This window comes from Tachyglossus aculeatus, chromosome 2 (assembly GCF_015852505.1).
Source record: "Tachyglossus aculeatus isolate mTacAcu1 chromosome 2, mTacAcu1.pri, whole genome shotgun sequence".
NCBI classification, from domain to species: Eukaryota; Metazoa; Chordata; class Mammalia; order Monotremata; family Tachyglossidae; genus Tachyglossus; species Tachyglossus aculeatus.
Genome location: NC_052067.1, coordinates 46,925,096 through 46,942,662, shown reverse-complemented (window position 1 = coordinate 46,942,662; position 17,567 = coordinate 46,925,096). Strand labels below are relative to the sequence as shown.

The 17,567-nt window shown below is 46.5% G+C and overlaps 1 protein-coding gene and 1 non-coding gene across 2 annotated transcripts in view; one reads left to right on the top strand and one right to left on the bottom strand.

Annotated features, from left to right (window-relative positions):
- ITGA9 (integrin subunit alpha 9) overlaps nucleotides 1-17,567 on the top strand; it is a 285,545-nt gene that overhangs the window by 232,834 nt on the left and 35,144 nt on the right. The window contains exons 22-24 of the mRNA XM_038761964.1: nucleotides 4,671-4,779; nucleotides 9,826-9,933; nucleotides 15,271-15,396. Coding sequence (XP_038617892.1) covers nucleotides 4,671-4,779; nucleotides 9,826-9,933; nucleotides 15,271-15,396 — 343 coding nt within the window. The remainder of the gene's footprint in view (nucleotides 1-4,670; nucleotides 4,780-9,825; nucleotides 9,934-15,270; nucleotides 15,397-17,567) is intronic.
- Nucleotides 7,713-7,850, bottom strand: LOC119924801. Its single transcript, XR_005449494.1, has one exon. It is a non-coding gene; the product is annotated as a small nucleolar RNA SNORA7 (small nucleolar RNA).

Genomic DNA, 17,567 nt, shown 5'->3' with positions numbered 1-17,567 from the left:
ATTTTGTCCAGGATTGTCTCTGTCTGTTGCCAAATTGTACTTTCCAAGTGCTTAGTACAGTGCTCTGCACACAGGCAGCACTGAACAAATATGATTGAATGGATGAATAAATGAGTCCTTCAGGTGAAAAAAATAATAATGATAATAATGATGGTAATAATGATAATTGTGGTATTTGTTAAGAACTTACTACGTGCCAGGCACTGTACTAAGTGCTGCAATAGAAACAAGATATTCAGGTTGAACATGATCCCCATTCCACATGGGGCTCACAGGGTTAGAATTCCTACAGGGGAGAGAGGAAGGACAGACTCAAAGGATAAAGGTCTCGGATAGATTGTTCCTCAGCAATCAGTGGTATTTATCAAGTGCTTACTGTGTGCAGAGCACTATACTAAGCACTTGGGAGAGTACGCTATAACAGAGTTGGTAGACATGTTCCCTGCTCACAACGACTTTACAGTCTAGAAGACGAACTTACTCATTCAGTCATATTAATTGAGCATTTACTGTGTGCAGAGCACTGTACCAAGCACCTGGGAGAGTACAATAGAACAATAAACAAACACATTCCCTGCCCACTAGGAGCTTACAGTCTAGGTGGGGAGACAGACATGAATATAAATAAATAAATTAAAGATATGTATATAAATGCTGTGGGGCTGGGAAGCGGGGGTGAATAAAGCTTACAGTCTAGAAGGATATAATCAATCATAGGTATTAGTGAGCACGAACTGCTTGCAGTGCACTGAATTAAGCATTTGAGAGAAGCAGCTTGGCTTAGTGGAAAGAGCATGGGCTTGGGAGTCAGAGGTCATGGGTTCTAATCCAGGCTCCGCCACTTGTCTGCTGTGTGATCTTGGGAAAGCCACTTGACTTCTCCGTTCTTCAGTTACCTCATCTGTAAAATGGGGCTTAAGACTGTGAGTCCCACGTGGGACAACCTGATTACCTTGTATCTACCCCAGTACGTAGAACAATGCTTGGCACATGGTAAGCACCTAGCAAATACCATAATAATAATAATAATAATATGATGTAACAGGGTTGGCAGACACATTCCCTGTTTACAATAACCTTGTAGTCTAGAGGAGGAGCTTATTCATTAAATCATATTTATTGAGCGATTATTTTGTGCAGAGCACTGTACTAAGCACCTAGGAGAGTATATATAACATAGTTAGTAGACACATGCCCTGCCCACAAGGAGCTGACAGGAATCAATCAATCAATCAATCAATCGTATTTATTGAGCGCTTACTATGTGCAGAGCACTGTACTAAGCGCTTGGGAAGTACAAATTGGCATCACATAGAGACAGTCCCTACCCGATAGTGGGCTCACAGTCTAAAAGGGGGAGACAGAGAACAGAACCAAACATACCAACAAAATAAAATTAGTAGGATAGAAATGTATAAGTAAAATAAATAAATAAATAAATAAACAGAGTAATAAATATGTACAACCATATATACATATATACAGGTGCTGTGGGGAGGGGAAGGCGGTAAGGTGGGGGGATGGAGAGGGGGACGAGGGGGAGAGGAAAGAAGGGACTCAATCTGGGAAGGCCTCCTGGAGGAGGTGAGCTCTCAGCAGGGCCTTGAAGGGAGGAAGAGAGCTAGCTTGGCGGATGGGCAGAGGGAGGGCATTCCAGGCCCGGGGGATGACGTGGGCCGGGGGTCGATGGCGGGACAGGCGAGAGCGAGGTACAGTGAGGAGATTAGTGGTGGAGGAGCGGAGGGTGCGGGCTGGGCAGTAGAAGGAGAGAAGGGAGGTGAGGTAGGAGGGGGCGAGGTGATGGAGAGCCTTGAAGCCCAGGGTGAGGAGTTTCTGCCTGATGCGCAGATTGATCGGTAGCCATTGGAGGTTTTTGAGGAGGGGAGTGATATGTCCAGAGCGTTTCTGGACAAAGATAATCCGGGCAGCAGCATGAAGTATGGATTGAAGTGGAGAGAGACACGAGGATGGGAGATCAGAGAGAAGGCTAGTGCAGTAGTCCAGACGGGATAGGATGAGAGCTTGAATTAGCAGGGTCGCGGTTTGGATGGAGAGGAAAGGGCGGATCTTGGCAATGTTGCGGAGCTGAGACCGGCAGGTTTTGGTGACGGCTTGGATGTGAGGGGTGAATGAGAGAGCGGAGTCGAGGATGACACCAAGGTTGCGGGCTTGTGAGACGGGAAGGATGGTAGTGCCGTCAACAGAGATGGGAAAGTCAGGGAGAGGACAAGGTTTGGGAGGGAAGACAAGGAGCTCAGTCTTCGACATGTTGAGCTTTAGGTGGCGGGCGGACATCCAGATGGAGATGTCCTGAAGGCAGGAGGAGATGCGAGCCTGGAGGGAGGGGGAGAGAGCAGGGGCAGAGATGTAGATCTGGGTGTCATCAGCGTAGAGGTGATAGTTGAAGCCGTGGGAGCGAATGAGGTCACCAAGGGAGTGAGTGTAGATTGAGAACAGAAGGGGACCAAGCACTGAACCTTGGGGAACTCCCACAGTAAGAGGATGGGAGGGGGAGGAGGAGCCTGCAAAAGAGACTGAGAAAGAACGACCGGAGAGATAAGAGGAGAACCAGGAGAGGACGGAGTCTGTGAAGCCAAGGTCAGATAACGTGTTGAGGAGAAGGGGGTGGTCCACAGTGTCAAAGGCAGCTGAGAGGTCGAGGAGGATTAGGACAGAGTATGAGCCGTTGGATTTGGCAAGCAGGAGGTCATTGGTGACCTTTGAGAGCGCAGTTTCCGTGGAATGAAGGGGACGGAAGCCAGACTGGAGGGGGTCGAGGAGAGAGTTGTTGTTGAGGAATTCTAGGCAGCGCGTGTAGACAACTCGTTCAAGGAGTTTGGAAAGGAATGGTAGGAGGGATATGGGACGATAACTAGAAGGTGAGGTGGGGTCAAGAGAGGGTTTTTTTAGGATGGGAGAGACATGGGCATGTTTGAAGGCAGAGGGGAAGGAACCAGTGGAGAGTGAGCGGTTGAAGATGGAAGTTAAGGAGGGGAGAAGGGATGGAGCGAGAGATTTCATAAGATGAGAGGGAATGGGGTCAGAAGCACAGGTGGCCGGAGTAGCACTTGAGAGGAGGGAGGAGAGTTCCTCTGAGGATACCACTGGGAAGGATGGGAGAGTAGCAGAGAATGTTGAGAGCCGGGGGGTTGGAGAAAGGGGGGAAGAGACTTTGGGGAGGTCGGACCTGATGGATTTAATTTTGTTAATGAAGTAGGAGGCCAGATCGTTGGGGGTGAGGGAAGGAGGAGGGGGAGGAACCGGGGGCCTGAGAAGGGAGTTGAATGTACGGAAGAGCTGGCGGGGGTGATGGGCATGGGTGTCAATAAGGGAGGAGAAATAGTTTTGTCTGGCAGAAGAGAGGGCTGAGTTAAGGCAGGAAAGGATAAACTTGAAGTGAACGAGGTTGGCATGGTGTTTAGACTTTCGCCAGCAGCGTTCGGCAGCTCGAGCATAAGAGCGAAGGAGGCGGACAGTGGCAGTGATCCAGGGCTGTGGGTTAGTGGTGCGAGAGCGGCGAAGGGAAAGGGGAGCGAGCGAGTCTAGCTGAGTAGAAAGGGTAGAGTTGAGAGCAGTAATCTGATCATCAAGACTGGGTAGAGAGGAGAGGGCGGCGAGGTGGGGTGTGAGGCGTTCTGAAAGATGGGTGGGGTCCAGAGAGCGGAGATCTCTGTGAGGGAGTAATACGGAGTTACAGGGGAAAGGAGTGTGAGTGAGGAGGCAGGTGAGAAGATTATGATCAGAGAGAGGGATCACAGAGTTGGTGAGGGTGGACACAGTGCAGCGGTAGGAGATGATGAGGTCGAGGGTATGACCAAGTTGGTGAGTGGGTGAGGTGGGGTGGAGGAAGAGGTTGGCAGCGTCAAGGAGAGATAGAAGGCGGGCGGCAGAGGAGTCGTTAGGGATATCCATGTGGATATTGAAGTCTCCAAGGATCAGAGTGGGCATGGAGAAGGAGAGAAGGAATGTGAGGAAGGGGTCAAAGTTGTTAAAGAAGTTGGAAGTGGGGCCCGGAGGGCGGTAGATGACGGCTACAAGAATCTGGAGGGGGTGGTAGAGGCGAATAATGTGGGCTTCAAAGGAGGGGAAGGAAAGGGAAGGGGGAGGAGGGATAGTGCGAAAGCGACATTGGGGGGCGAGAAGGAAACCGACACCTCCTCCTTTTCCAGTGAGTCTGGGGGAGTGGGAGAAGAAGAGGCCTGCACTGCAGAGAGCAGCAGAAGAGACCGTGTCGTCCGACGACAGCCATGTTTCAGTTAGGGCGAGGAGGAGTAGAGAACTGGAAAGGAAAAGGTCCAGGATGAAAGGAATCTTACTTAAAACGGAAGAGTTGTGGGAAGAGCTGCCTGGACAGGGACCTATAGTGTCCAGACCAGGACAGGACAGAGATGATGGGATTCATTCATTCATTCAGTTGTACTTATTGAGCAGCTACTGTGTGCAGAGCACTGTACTAAGAGCTTGGGAGAGTATAATACAATTAACAGACACAGTTCCTGCCCACAACAAGCTCACAGTTTAGAGGGGAAGACAGACATTGATATACACAAATAATCAGGTGGGACACAGTCCCTGTCCAACATGGGGCTCAAAGTCTAAGTAGGAGGGAGAACAGGTATTGAATCCCCATTTTACAGTTGAGGAAACCAAGACACGCTTGGCTCTTTCAGGACGATGTTCCCCACCTCCTTCGTGTACGGTGACTCTGTGGAGCCGTCCAACTTTGTTCAGCATGAAGACATGGAATGCCATTTTCAGCCCCTCAACATCTCTCTCCAGGTAAGACAGAGGCTCCTCTTTTCCCATCGTGGCTGTCTGTCATCTGGGCCCAGAAGTGCCCCAGGAAAGAGAAAGCACTTGTCCCTTCCTGTGTGTTGAAGGCACAGCAGTAACACACGGTTTCCTGAACTGGGGACCCACCCCTGGGAGATTTTCCATAATTCCCATTCTCCATCAAATCCAGCTCCCTTGTGTCTCTGGGCTGGCTAAAGAAGGCAACATTCCATCCCTCCAGACACCCTGCCCTGATGCTGGAATAATGATGATGGTAATAATAATAATATTAGTATTTGTTAAGCACTTTGGGAAGCAGCATGGCCTAGTGGATAGAGCATTGGTCTGGGGGTCAGAAAGACCTGGGCTCTAATTCTGGCTGTGCCACTTATTAAGCACTTACTATGTGCAGAGCACTGTTCTAAGTACTGGGGAGGTTACAAGACAAGCAGGTTGCCCCACAGGGAGCTCACAGTCTTAATCCCCATTTTTACAGATGAGGTAACTGAGGCACAGAGAAGTTAAGTGACTTGCCCAAAGTCACACAGCTGACAATTGGCAGAGCCGGAATTTGAACCCATGACCTCTGACTCCAAAGCCTGTGCTCTTTCCACTGAGCCACACTGCTTCTCTCGTCTGCTGTGTGACTTTGGGCAATCCACTTCATTTATCTGGACCTCACTTATCTGTAAAATGGGGATTAAAATTCTGGACCCCGTGTGAGACTATGTCCAACCTGACTATCTTGTATTTTACGCTAGCGCTTAAACTAGTCCTTGGCACATAGTAAGTACTTAACAAATACCATAAAAAAATGTGTCAAGCACTGTTTTGGCGCTGGGCTAGATTGAAGTTGATCAGGTTGGACATAGTCCCTGGGACTTAATCCCCATTTTACAGATGAGGCCCAGAGAAGTGAAGTGACTTACCCAAGGTTACACAGGAGACAAGCGGCAGAGCCGGGATTAGAACCCTGGTCCTCTGACTCTCAGGGACCCTAAGAGGAATTGAAAGGCCTGCGTGGGTGGAAGAGCGGGAGGAAAATATTGGTTGAATCTTGTAAACATTTCACCCTCCCTCTGTCCACACTGTTCTCCTAGGCACGGTGCCACTTATAATAGGAACCACATGTCTTCATCCTCAAGCTAGGGAATATATTCCTAGGTAACCAAACCCTGGCTGTCATGCCCTCTGCTGAGTTTAGGGGAGACTAGGGAAAATGGTCCAGTCAAAGGCAGAGTTTGAGACTTTTGAGCCACCCCTGGGAGTTTGGCTTCCCTCCCACCAGGCTTCTGTGATTTTTGCATTCAGGCTCGGAGATTTATGGTTCTTTTCCATCACCTTTTGTTATTGGTTGGGGCCCGATAAAGACCAGATGTAGTTGGGCAGTGACTAACTACTTCCCTTCGACGTTGAGGAGAGAGAGAGAGAGCATAAGCTTGGGGTCGGGGGGGTTGAAAATCCTGATATTTTTCAAGACAGGATACGACGCCCTCAGAGAGGAGAAAAGTTGCAATGTAAAAAAAGGTTTCTCTGCAAATCTCCTTTTTAAAAAAAAATGTTCTGAAACAAGTTACAGGCTTTCTTTCCAAGAAAGTGGTAAACCTCACTCTGTGGTGAATTTTTGAGTCTGTGGGTGGGAAGGCAGCAGGAAGAGTTATAATGGCTTAAGCATGGTTTCTGTCACAGTTTTACTTAATGGGAACCTGACCATTTGCCCACATTTATAATACTTCTCTGCCTGTAGAGTAGCAGAGGAGGAGGAGGAAAGGGGCGAGGAAGAGGAGAAGGAGGTGGAGGAAATGAGTGAAAAGACTGTAAGTTTCGTATGTGGACATTTGCTGGCACTCCAACAGTAAAATGTTTGTAGCAAGCAGGGGTAGGATATACCCAAACTTATATCTGATTAGCGACATTGAGTGAGGGAGTGCAATTCAGTGAGCCGGGGGTGTTTCTAAATGAAAAATCTGGACCATTTCAGCATTCTGCCACCTCAGAGCTTGGCTCTCTTCAGTTTTCTCTGTTCTTGTGTCCCAGAGTTGTATTTGATATCTGCTTTCCTCTGTCCTCATCATTTGGGCATTCCTGAGACTAGCGTGCATGAGGCAGGGGCAAGAGCCAGGTGGCTTTCTTCTTCTACTTCTTCTTAACAATAATAATAATAATGGTATTTGTTAAATGCTTACTATGTGCCTGGCACTGTACTAAGTGCTGGAGTGGAAAGAAGCAAAGCTGGTTGGACACAGTCCCTGTCCCACATGGGGCTTACAGTCTTAATCCCCATTTTACAGATGTGGTAACTGAGACACAGAGAAGTTAAGTGACTTGCCCAAGGCCCCACAGCAGGCAAGTAGTGGAGATGGGATTAGAACCCCTGTCCTTCTGACTCCCAAGCCCGTGCTCTACCTACTTTGCAATTCTGCTTCTTCGGATAAGGAGTCAACGGGAGCCTTAGAGTGGCTAGGACAGATTCAGCCACATTAGAAATATCATTAACTGTTCCCATCTGTCTTCCTCTCTGACCTTAATCCTGGAGATTCCTGGAGTCTTTGATGTCTTATTCATTCATTCAACCGCATTTATTGAGCACTTACTATGTGCAAAGTACTGTACTAAGTGGTCGGGAGAGTACGATAAAACAATAAACAGACACATTCCCTGCCCACAAGGAACTTACAGTCTATAGGACCAGCTTGCAGTCTAGAGGAGCTTCTGTCAGTCTTATACTGTCGAGTCATGTCTGACCCATAGGGATGCCATGGACACATCTCTCCTAGAATGCCCCACCTCCATCTGCAATTGTTCTGGTAGTGGATCCATAGAGTTTTCTTGGTAAAAATATGGAAGTGGTTTACCATTGCCTCCTTCTGCGCAGTCAACTTGAGTCTCCGCCGTTGATTCTCTCCCATGCCACTGCTGCCCAACATGGGTGAGCTTTGACTTGTAGCAGATGGCCTTCCACTCACTAGCCACTGCCCAAGCTAGGAATGGAATGGATAGGCCTCTGCTTTACTCTCCCTCCCATAGCCAAGACTGGTTGAGTACTGGAAACTCTCCAAGTATGACCCTGAGAGGTGCTAGAGGAGCTTACAGTCTACAGTACAACAATTTGTATGGCACAGGGCTTCCCTAAACCTTGCCTTTCTAAGAATAATAATAACTGTGACATTTGCTAAGTGCTTGCTATGTGTCAAGCTTGTACTAAGCCCTAGGGTAGCTACAAGACAATCATCCCTGGCCTGCATCGGACTCACTATCTTGTGGGGGAGGGAGAACAGGTATTTCACCCCCATTTTACTGATGAGGATCCTGTGAGAGAAGTTAAGTGACTTGCCCAAGGTCACACAACAGGCAAGTAGCAAAACTGGGATTAGAACACAAGGGCCCCTGACTCTCAGCCTGTGCTCTTTCCACATTGCTTCTCTCCTTCCTGTGGCTCTTCTCTTCCACATCTTTTCCCTCTTTCCTCTGTCGTGGAGCCAATGTTGATTGCAATCATTGTTGAGTATAATTGGATTTACACTCCTCTCCATTTAGGATCATTTAGGTCTCTTCTTGACCAGCTCCTATTCTCTCACTGTTCGGAAAAATAATTGGGAATGTGCTAAGCTTTGACGATAGATATGAAATAGTGCCTGCTGGATACCCAGTTCCTCTCCCACGTGAGGCTCACAGAATAAGAGGAAGGGAGGGCAGGAATCTTATCTCTATTTTATGGATGAGGAAGCCGAGACTTGGAGGGGTTAAGTGACTTGCCCTAAGCCACACAAAAGGCAAGTGGACTAAAACCAGGATCTCCTGACCCTGAGTTACATGCTCTTTCCAATCAGTCAACTGGAACTTGGTATTTATTAGTAACTGTGGTACTTGTTAAGCACTTTACTATGAGCCAGGCACTGTACTAAGCGCTGGGGTAGTTAAAAACAAATCAGGTTGCACACAGTCCTTAATGGGGCTCACAGTCTAAATACCCATTTTGCAGATTAGGGAACTGAGGCACACTGTAGTGAAATGACTTGCCCAAAGTCACACAGCAGACAAGTGGTGGAGCCGGGATTAGAAGCCAGGTCTTTTTATGTGTCTGTTTATTGTTCTGTTGTACTCTCCCAAGGACTTAGTAAAGTGCTCTGCACACAGTAAATACAATTGAATGAAGGTCCTCCTAATGCACAGGTCTAAGATCTATCCACTAGGCCATGCTGCTTCTCAGTGCAAGCACTGTACTAGGCGCTTACATACTTAAGTGCACTAATTAGAGATAGCAGTCAGCATTGACTTCAACACCAAGAAATTGGTCCAACTCAGTGCATGGGCAGGGTCAGAGAGAGAAATGGAAATTTATAACCACAAGACCCCACAAGACTCCCTAATGCTTTAGGGAGTAGCTAGACGGAACCTTTGACATTACAATTTCTCTTCCCATCCAAACCCCATTGCTGTAACAATCCCTGGGATCATTTTTTTGCAATGTGGCTTAGTGAGTAGAGTACAGGCCTGGGAGTAAGAAGGACCTGGGTTCTAATCCTGGCTCCTCCACATGTCTGCTGTGTGACCTTGGGCAAGTCACTTGACTTCTCTGGGCCTCAGTTACTTCATCTGTAAAAGGGGGATTAAGACTGGGAGCCCAGTGTGGGACAGGGACTCTGTCTAACCTGATTAGAAAAGTGTTGGGCATATGGTAAATGCTTAACAAGTATTATCATTATTGTTATCATTACTAATAATAAATCACAAATCCCTTTGAACCTGCTGTTCTTTTGTGATGGCACCAAGCTCGTTGAGGGCAGGGAATGTGTCTGCTTATTGTTGTATTGTACTCCCCCAAGTGCTTAGTACATGCCCTACAGATAGTAGGTGCTCAGTAAATACTGTTGAATGAATTCACCTCAGGAATACAGTGCCTTATGTTTAGGTTCTAGAATTTTTCCAGAGAAAGGTAAGTCCTTTGAAAATTCGGTCCAAGAAATATGTCCAGCTGCTATAGAGCAAAATGACATACATCAAATTCTAATGTGTGTGCAAATAAATCTTTTTTTTTTTTATCAATTTCAGGTTTATAATGCTGGACCCAGCACTCTTCCTAGATCTGTGGTCAGCATATCTTTCCCCAACCGCCTCTCTGCCAGTGGAGCTGAGATCTTTCATATCCAGGAGTTGTTGGTGAGTTCTGGGGTCATATCTCTCTGTGGCAGGCAGGTAATAATGATAATAATAATAAAAATGATAATTGTGGTATTCCTTAAGCACTTACTGTGTGCCAAGCACTCTACAGAGCGCTGAGGTGGATACAAACAAATTGGGTTGGACACAGTCCCTATCCCATGTGGAGCTCACAGTCTCAATCCCCATTTTCCAGATGAGGTAACTGAGGCCCAGAGAAGTGAAGAGACTTGCCCAAGGTCATGCAGCAGGCAAGTGACGGAGCCAGGATTAGAACACATGACCTTCTGATTCCCAGGCCTGTGCTCTACCTACATGTTGATTGCAGTCAACATTGGCTCTATGACAGAGGAAAGATGGAAAATATGGGAAAGAGAAGAGAGACAGGAAGGAGAGAAGCAATGTGGAAAGAGCACAGGCTTGAGTGTCAGGGGCTCTGGGTTCTAATCCCAGTTTTGCCACTTGTCATATACTTGGAAAGCAACCCTTCAGTGTAAGCCAACATCTCCCCCTACAAACCCAAGCGCCCAGGTGGTGTGCCTGGCTTGTCTTCCCTGAAAATATTCAGGAAATCTGGGAAACTGAATGCCATGTATGTATCAAGCTTTCCAGATTCAAAGAACGTTGGTGGCAAATCTCATGGTAGGGGTGAAAATGCTAAATGGATTCCTTCCAAGCACATTATTGCATCTGCCTTGGTGTTTATACTTATTGTCTCGATTAAGCCTGGAAAGGACTAGAAGTGTTCTTTGTGGTCAGGGATCATGCCTACCAACTCTAGCCTATTATATTCTCCCAACCTCTTTTTTATGGTATTTGTTAAGCACTTATCTGCACACCGTAAGCGTTCAAAAAATGCCATTGATTGATTGAGAGCCGACAAAGTGTTTGTGCTGGGAGATGATAGAGTTGTTCACATCTGATTGGCTCAGAACTGATTGACAGTTGTTGATGGGGCTGCTGAAGGCTTTGCTTCTCTGTCCCTCAGTTGCCTCATCTGTTAAATGGGAATTGAGAAAGTGAGCCCTACAGGGGACAAAGACTGCATCCAATCTGATTTACTTGTATCCACCCCAGCGCTTAATACAGTACCTGGCACATAGTTAGCACTTAACCGATACCATAATTATCATTTTATTAGGATTGACCCTCTGACCCTGCTGTCTCCAATGTCCCCTGAGCTTTTTTTTCCTTAATGACATTTGTTAAGCTCTTACAGTGTGCCAGGCAATGTACTAAGCACTGGGGTAGATACAAGCTAATCAGGTTGGACACAATCCATGACCCACATGGAGTCACAGGCTTAATTCCCATTTTACAGATGAGGTAACTGACACACAGATAATTTATGTGACTCATACAAGGTCACAAAGCAGACAGATGTCAGAACTGGGATTAGAACCCAAAACCTTTTTCTTTTTATGGTATTTGTTAAGCACTTACTATGTGCCAGGTACTGTTCTAAGTGCTGGAGTAGATACAAAGTAATCAGGTTGGACACAGTCCACATCCCACATGGAGCTCACAGTTTTAATCCTCATTTACAGATGAGGTAACTCTGGCACAGCGAAGTGAAGTGACTTGCCCAAGGGCACACAGCAGACAAGTGGCAGAGAGGGGATAAGAACTCAGGTCCCTCTGACTCCTGGCCCCATGCAGTATCCACTGGGGAACACCTTCTCAGTCTAGACTATTCTTAGCTTAAGTTCATTGTGGACAGGTAACATGCCTACCAACTCTGTTATATTGTATTCTCCCAAGCCCTTAGTACGGTATTCTGCACATGGTGAGCGCTCATTAAATAGCATTGATTGCTTGACTGTTAGGAAGAGACTTGGCTCAGCAGCACTTATGGCTTCTACTTTGGGTGCTCCTCCTTTTCAGGAAACCAAAAGTCAATATGATCCAGGGACTGAATGGCGAGTGATGACCTGCTTCGGAAAATGATAACAGGAAATTTCAAAGAAAGCAGAGTACCCAAGCCCCTAGATCCAGCACATGGTTCCCATTTGGACCTGCTCAGAAACTCAGTGCCTTCAGAGACTGAAACAGCTCAACTGCCTTCTGTAAAAACAGACTTTCTTTTGTTCAAGCGGCAGTCTCTGGGTACATCTGAGAAATCCTGTCTTTAACTTTAAAGAAGTTACTCTTCTCCCTTGAAGTTCCTCGACCCTTCTGCTTGGCGGAAGAAAATACAAATCAGCCTTTTCGGTGCTCTGATCCCCCCACCCCCAATCCTCGAGGGAGATTAACAGATGTTTATTCAGCTCTCTCCCCTGTTCCCACATGGTCCCAGAATAGCCACCCTCCACCTGGGTGTGAGATCAGGTCGGGTGAAACAATTCAGAAATTCTGGCTCAGATCTGAGCAGCTCTAATCCCAGTGAGCTCTAGGTAATCCTGGCTTCATTTGATTAATTCGGCTACGTTGTTCACCTCACAGGCCACAGTCAACAAGATCATCTTCTTCCTCTTTCCTTAATCAGTGTCGCTGTGGTGATCATACTGTAGTTCCAAACGGTTCCATTTTGTTCTTCCTCCCCCGACTGTTGCCGAGATTGTTCATTAATTTATTGCCAAAATCAAAAGGATGTTCCAACTCCAGAATGTTTCATTATCTACATTTTTTGGCCCATTCATCAAGGGCATAGATAACATATTCACAAAGCTTATTTCTCCCCGAAACACTCTCTGACCCCATATGGAATGTCTTCTGAACTCTGGATGAAGTATAGTAGATCTCTGAAACTAATTGGTTCAGACAAACATGAACCCAGCTTTGTCAGTTTCACACCAGTGAGGGACAATCAGGATGTTCACAGAATGGGTCACATCAACATGTCTTTTCCTTTTCCTGGTCCGAATGTAAACTAATTATGCTTTATGAGGTAGTTCCTTGCTTGGGATCTGCAATTGGTTATATCCTGCCTGAGAGCAGGGAGAGATGAAGCCACTTAGAAGAGGAACACAAATATCCCTGACAGGAGGAAAAAAACTAGGATTTGTTTCTAGATCTAAGTTTTAGGTCATGAAACTTGAGCGGCGGTGTACCAGTTTTAGAGTAAGCTGAGGGATGGTTCATGAAACCACAGTCAAACAGTGGTATTTATTGAGCACTTACTGTGTGAAGAGCACCATACTAGAAGAGCACCATACTAAGTGCTTGGGACATTACAATACAACAGAGTTGATAGACACATTCCTGGCTCCTCGACTCTGCTCTCTCGTTCACCCCTCACACCTCCGCAACATTGCCAAGATCTGCCCTTTCCCCTCCATCCAAACCACTACCCTGCTGGTTCAATCTCTCATCCTATCCTGACTGGATTACTGCATCAGCCTCCTCTCTGATCTCCCATCCTCCTGTCTCTCCCCACTTCAGTCTATATACTTCATGCTGCTGCCCAGATCATCTTTGTGCAGAAATGCTCTGGGCATGTTATTCCCCTGCTCAAAAATCTCCAGTGGTTACCAGTCAACCTACGCATCAGGCAAAAACTCCTCACTCTCGGCTTCAAGGCTGTCCATCACCTCGTCCCCTCCTACCTCACCTCCCTTCTTTCCTTCTACAGCCCAGCCGACACCTTCCGCTCCTCTGCCACTAACCTCCTCACTGTACCTCGTTCTTGCCTGTCCCACCGTCGACCCCCAGCCCACATCCTCCCTCTGGCCTGGAATGCCCTTCCTCCGCACATCTGCCAAGCTAGCTCTCTTCCTCCCTTCAGAGCCCTACGGAGAGCTCACCTCTTCCAAGAGGCCTTCCCAGACTGAGCCCCCTCCTTCCTCTCCCCCTCCCCGTCCTCCCAGCCCTACCTCCTTCCCCTCCCCAAAACACCTGTATATATGTTTGTACAGATTTATTACCAGATTAATTTTACTTGTACATAATTACTATTCTATTTATTGTATTTTGTTAATATGTTTTGTTTTGTTGTCTGTCTCCCCCTTCTAGACTGTGAGCCCGTTGTTGGGTAGAGACTGTCTCTATATGTTGCCAACTTGTACTTCCCAAGCACTTAGAACAGTGCTCTGCATACAGTAAGCACTCAATAAATACGATTGAATGAATGAATGAATGAATGGCTCGTACGGTCTAGAGGGGGAGACAGACATAAATAGAAATAAATTCCAGATATGTACATTACTGCTGTGTGGTTGAGGAAGGGGTGACTAAACTGCTCAGAGATAGAATACAGAATCAGTATTTCCTTCCCTCCACTTTGTAACGGTTTCCTAAATATGCCCCAATTTTGATCACACTTTGATCCTTGAGTTCCCATAAGCCTGTGATGGAGAAATCTGCAAGAGGTGATTGATTTTTATAATGGTTTTTATTTCCAGTCCTCTTTGGGTGGTCACTACTGGCTGGTCATCTCAGCAGGGGAGATGTGATAGGGGAAGCAGCATGACCTTGTGGATAGAGCACAGGCCTGGCAGTCGGAGGACCCAGGTTCCAATCCCAGCTCTGCCGATTGCTTGCTGTGTGACCTTGGGCAAACCACTTCACTTCTCAGTGCCTCAGCCACGTCATCTATAAAACGTGAATTACATCATCCTCCCTCCTACTTAGACTGTGAGCTCCAAGTGGGACAGGGACTTATTTATTTTTATTATGGCATTTGTGAAGTGCTTCCTATGTGCCAAAGACAGTACTAAGCGCTGGGGTGGCTACAAACAAATCGGGTTGTAACACAGTCCCTATCCCACGTGGGGCTCACACTTTTGATCCCAATTTTACAGATGAGGAAATGAGGCCCAGAGAAGTGAAATGACTTGCTCAAGGTCACACAGCAGACAAGTGGAAGAGCTGGGATTAGAACCCATGACCTCCTAACTTCCAGGCCCTTGTTCTATCTGCTATGCCATGCTGCTTCTCTGGGTCCAACCTGACAAAATTGTATCTACCCCAGTACTTAGAGCAGTGCTTGATACTAAGTAAGTGCTTAAAAGATAGCATCAAAACCAAAATAATCATAAAAAATAATAGGTGAAGCAATTTACTCCTTCTCTGGCATATTCGTACTAGATAGAACAGCTCCACTGCTCACACAGGCGCATGTGGAGACATTGACACCATGATACCCTTGGAAATGACCCTAATTTGTCCTTTCCTAAGAATACTTGTTATGGGCAAGGAAAGTGTTTGTTTATTGTTGTATTGTACTCTCCCAAGCACTTAGTTCAGTGCTCTATACAGTAAGTGCTCAATAAGTACAATTTAACGAATACCCCTGTCTCTATGACATCCTCTACTTCTTTGCCCATTATCCATTGTGTGCAAAGAGGTTCTGGAGTCACTTAGAATCTCAAGTTTTGATGATTACTGTCTGCCTTCTAGGTTGGTCATGAGGGAGGAAACTGCTTTTTCCAGAAAAATCCAACACCCTGCGTCATCCCTCAAGACCAAGAAAACATCTTCCACACCATCTTTGCCTTCTTCACCAAGTCCGGGAGAAAAGTCCTGGTAAGAATTTCCCAGTGGGGTTGGAGTACTTTTCTTTTATGATACTTGTTAAGCACTTACTATATGCTAGGCACTGTACTAAGTGCTGGGCTAATCAGGTTGGACATAATCCATGTCCCACATGGGGCTCACAGTCTTAATCCCCATTTTGCAGTTGAGGAAACTGAGGTCCAGAGAAATGAAGCAACTTGCTCAAGGTCACCCGGCAGACTAGTGGCCGAGCTTGCTGGTCTCTGAGGGTAGAGACTGCAACTTTAAGAAGCAGCGACCACCTCCCCTAGCCCCGGTTTTTATCGCCCGCTCCTCTTGGGTCTACCAGACCCAAGGGTCGTGAGGGTCGTGAGGCTCATCAGGGTTGTGAGCAGCAGATGTGATTAGCCAGAGTGAGATGGCACATGGTCTGAAGAATGTGAACAGACCTTATCTCTGGGAGAAAAGGGAAAATCCTTTTAAGCAACTAAATAGAAAGTGCAGAGCACCAGGAATGGCAGAAGTGGAAAAGCCAATGAATAGTTTGGGATGCTTTCCTAACACTTTAGTCCCATAAATTGATTAGTCCCATGATTAATCAGGCAAGTGTTATTGGAAGGGGTGGGATTTGAGGAAGGCTTCGAAGGGCTGAGGTCTTGGATATCAAGGCTCTGGGAGTAACATGAACAAGATCTCTGAGCTGGGAAGAGTGAGATCGGAGAGAAGATGGGCTCGGAAGGAGTGAAAAGCTTAATCAGAGAAATAGTGGGTGAGGAGAACTGATGAATAAGGTGGAAAGAGAACGATTTCCTCTCTGTGACTTTCACCTTCCCACGTCAATCTATTGCTAGTATTTATTGAGCACTTAATTGGAGCAGGACACTCTGCCGAGTGGTTGTTGTTGTTATTACAACAACAATAATAATGATTATGGTACTTGTTAAGTGACTAATTTGTGCCAAGCCCCATTCTCAGCACTGGGGTAGATACAAGTCAATCAGGTTGGAAACAAGACCCGTCCCACATTGGGCTCACGTTCTTAATCCCCATTTTCCAGATGAGGTCACTGAGGTCCAGAGAATTCAAGTGACTTGCCCAAAGTCACACAGCAGGCATGTGGCAGAGACGGGATTAGAACCCAGGTCCTTCTGACTCTCAAGCCCATGCTCTATCCACTAAGCCAAGCTGCTTCTCCATAGAATTAGTAGACACGTTCCCTGTTCTCAAGAACTTTCCATCTAGCTGGGGTTGCAGTCACTAAAGTAAGTTACAGGTAGGAGGAAACTACAGAGTTTGAAGATGTATACTTTAGAGCTAAGCTCCACCCCTTGTCTCTCTATGACTTTGGATAAGTCACTTTTCTTCTCTGTGCCTCGGTTCTCACATGTGTAAAATGGGAATTAAGTCTGCGAGCCCCAAATGGACTGTGTCCAAGCTAATTAGCACTTAGTTAGAGCTTAACAAATATCTCATCTTATGCTGTTCATTCAATCGTATTTATGGAGCGTTTACTGTGTGCAGAGCACACCTACCCAAGCAATGCCACGGACACATCTATCCCGGAATGTCCCACTCTCCATCCCCCTCCTTCCTCTTCCCCTTCTCCCCTGCCTTACCTACTTCCCCTTCCCACAGCACCTGTATATACGTATATATGTTTGTATGTATTTATTACTCTATTTATTTCTTTATTTTATTTGTACATATTTATTCTATTTATTTTATTTGGTTAATATGTTTTGTTTTGTTGTCTGTCTCCCCCTTCTAGACTGTGAGCCTGCTGTTGGGTAGGGACCGTCTCTATATGTTGCCAACTAGTACTTCCCAAGTGCTTAGTACAGTGCTCTGCACACAGTAAGCGCTCAATAAATACGATTGAATGAATGAAAAGGGAGAAAAAGAGGAGAGGAATACTTAGGCACATAGAGGGCTATGATGACATAGGTGATTTGGATGTGCTGAGGTAGTAGGGGTGGGAAAGAGGATGAGGAGATTTGTCTTATGCCGTCGAATCATTTCTGACCCATAGCAACACCACAGACACATCTCTCCCAGAATGCCCCACTCTCCATCTGCAAGTGTTCCAATAGTGGACCAATAGAGTTTTCTTGGTAAAAATACGGAAGCGGTTTAGCATTGCCTCCTTCTGTGCAGTTAACCTGAGTCTCTGCCCTTGACTCTCTCCCATTATGCTGCTGCCC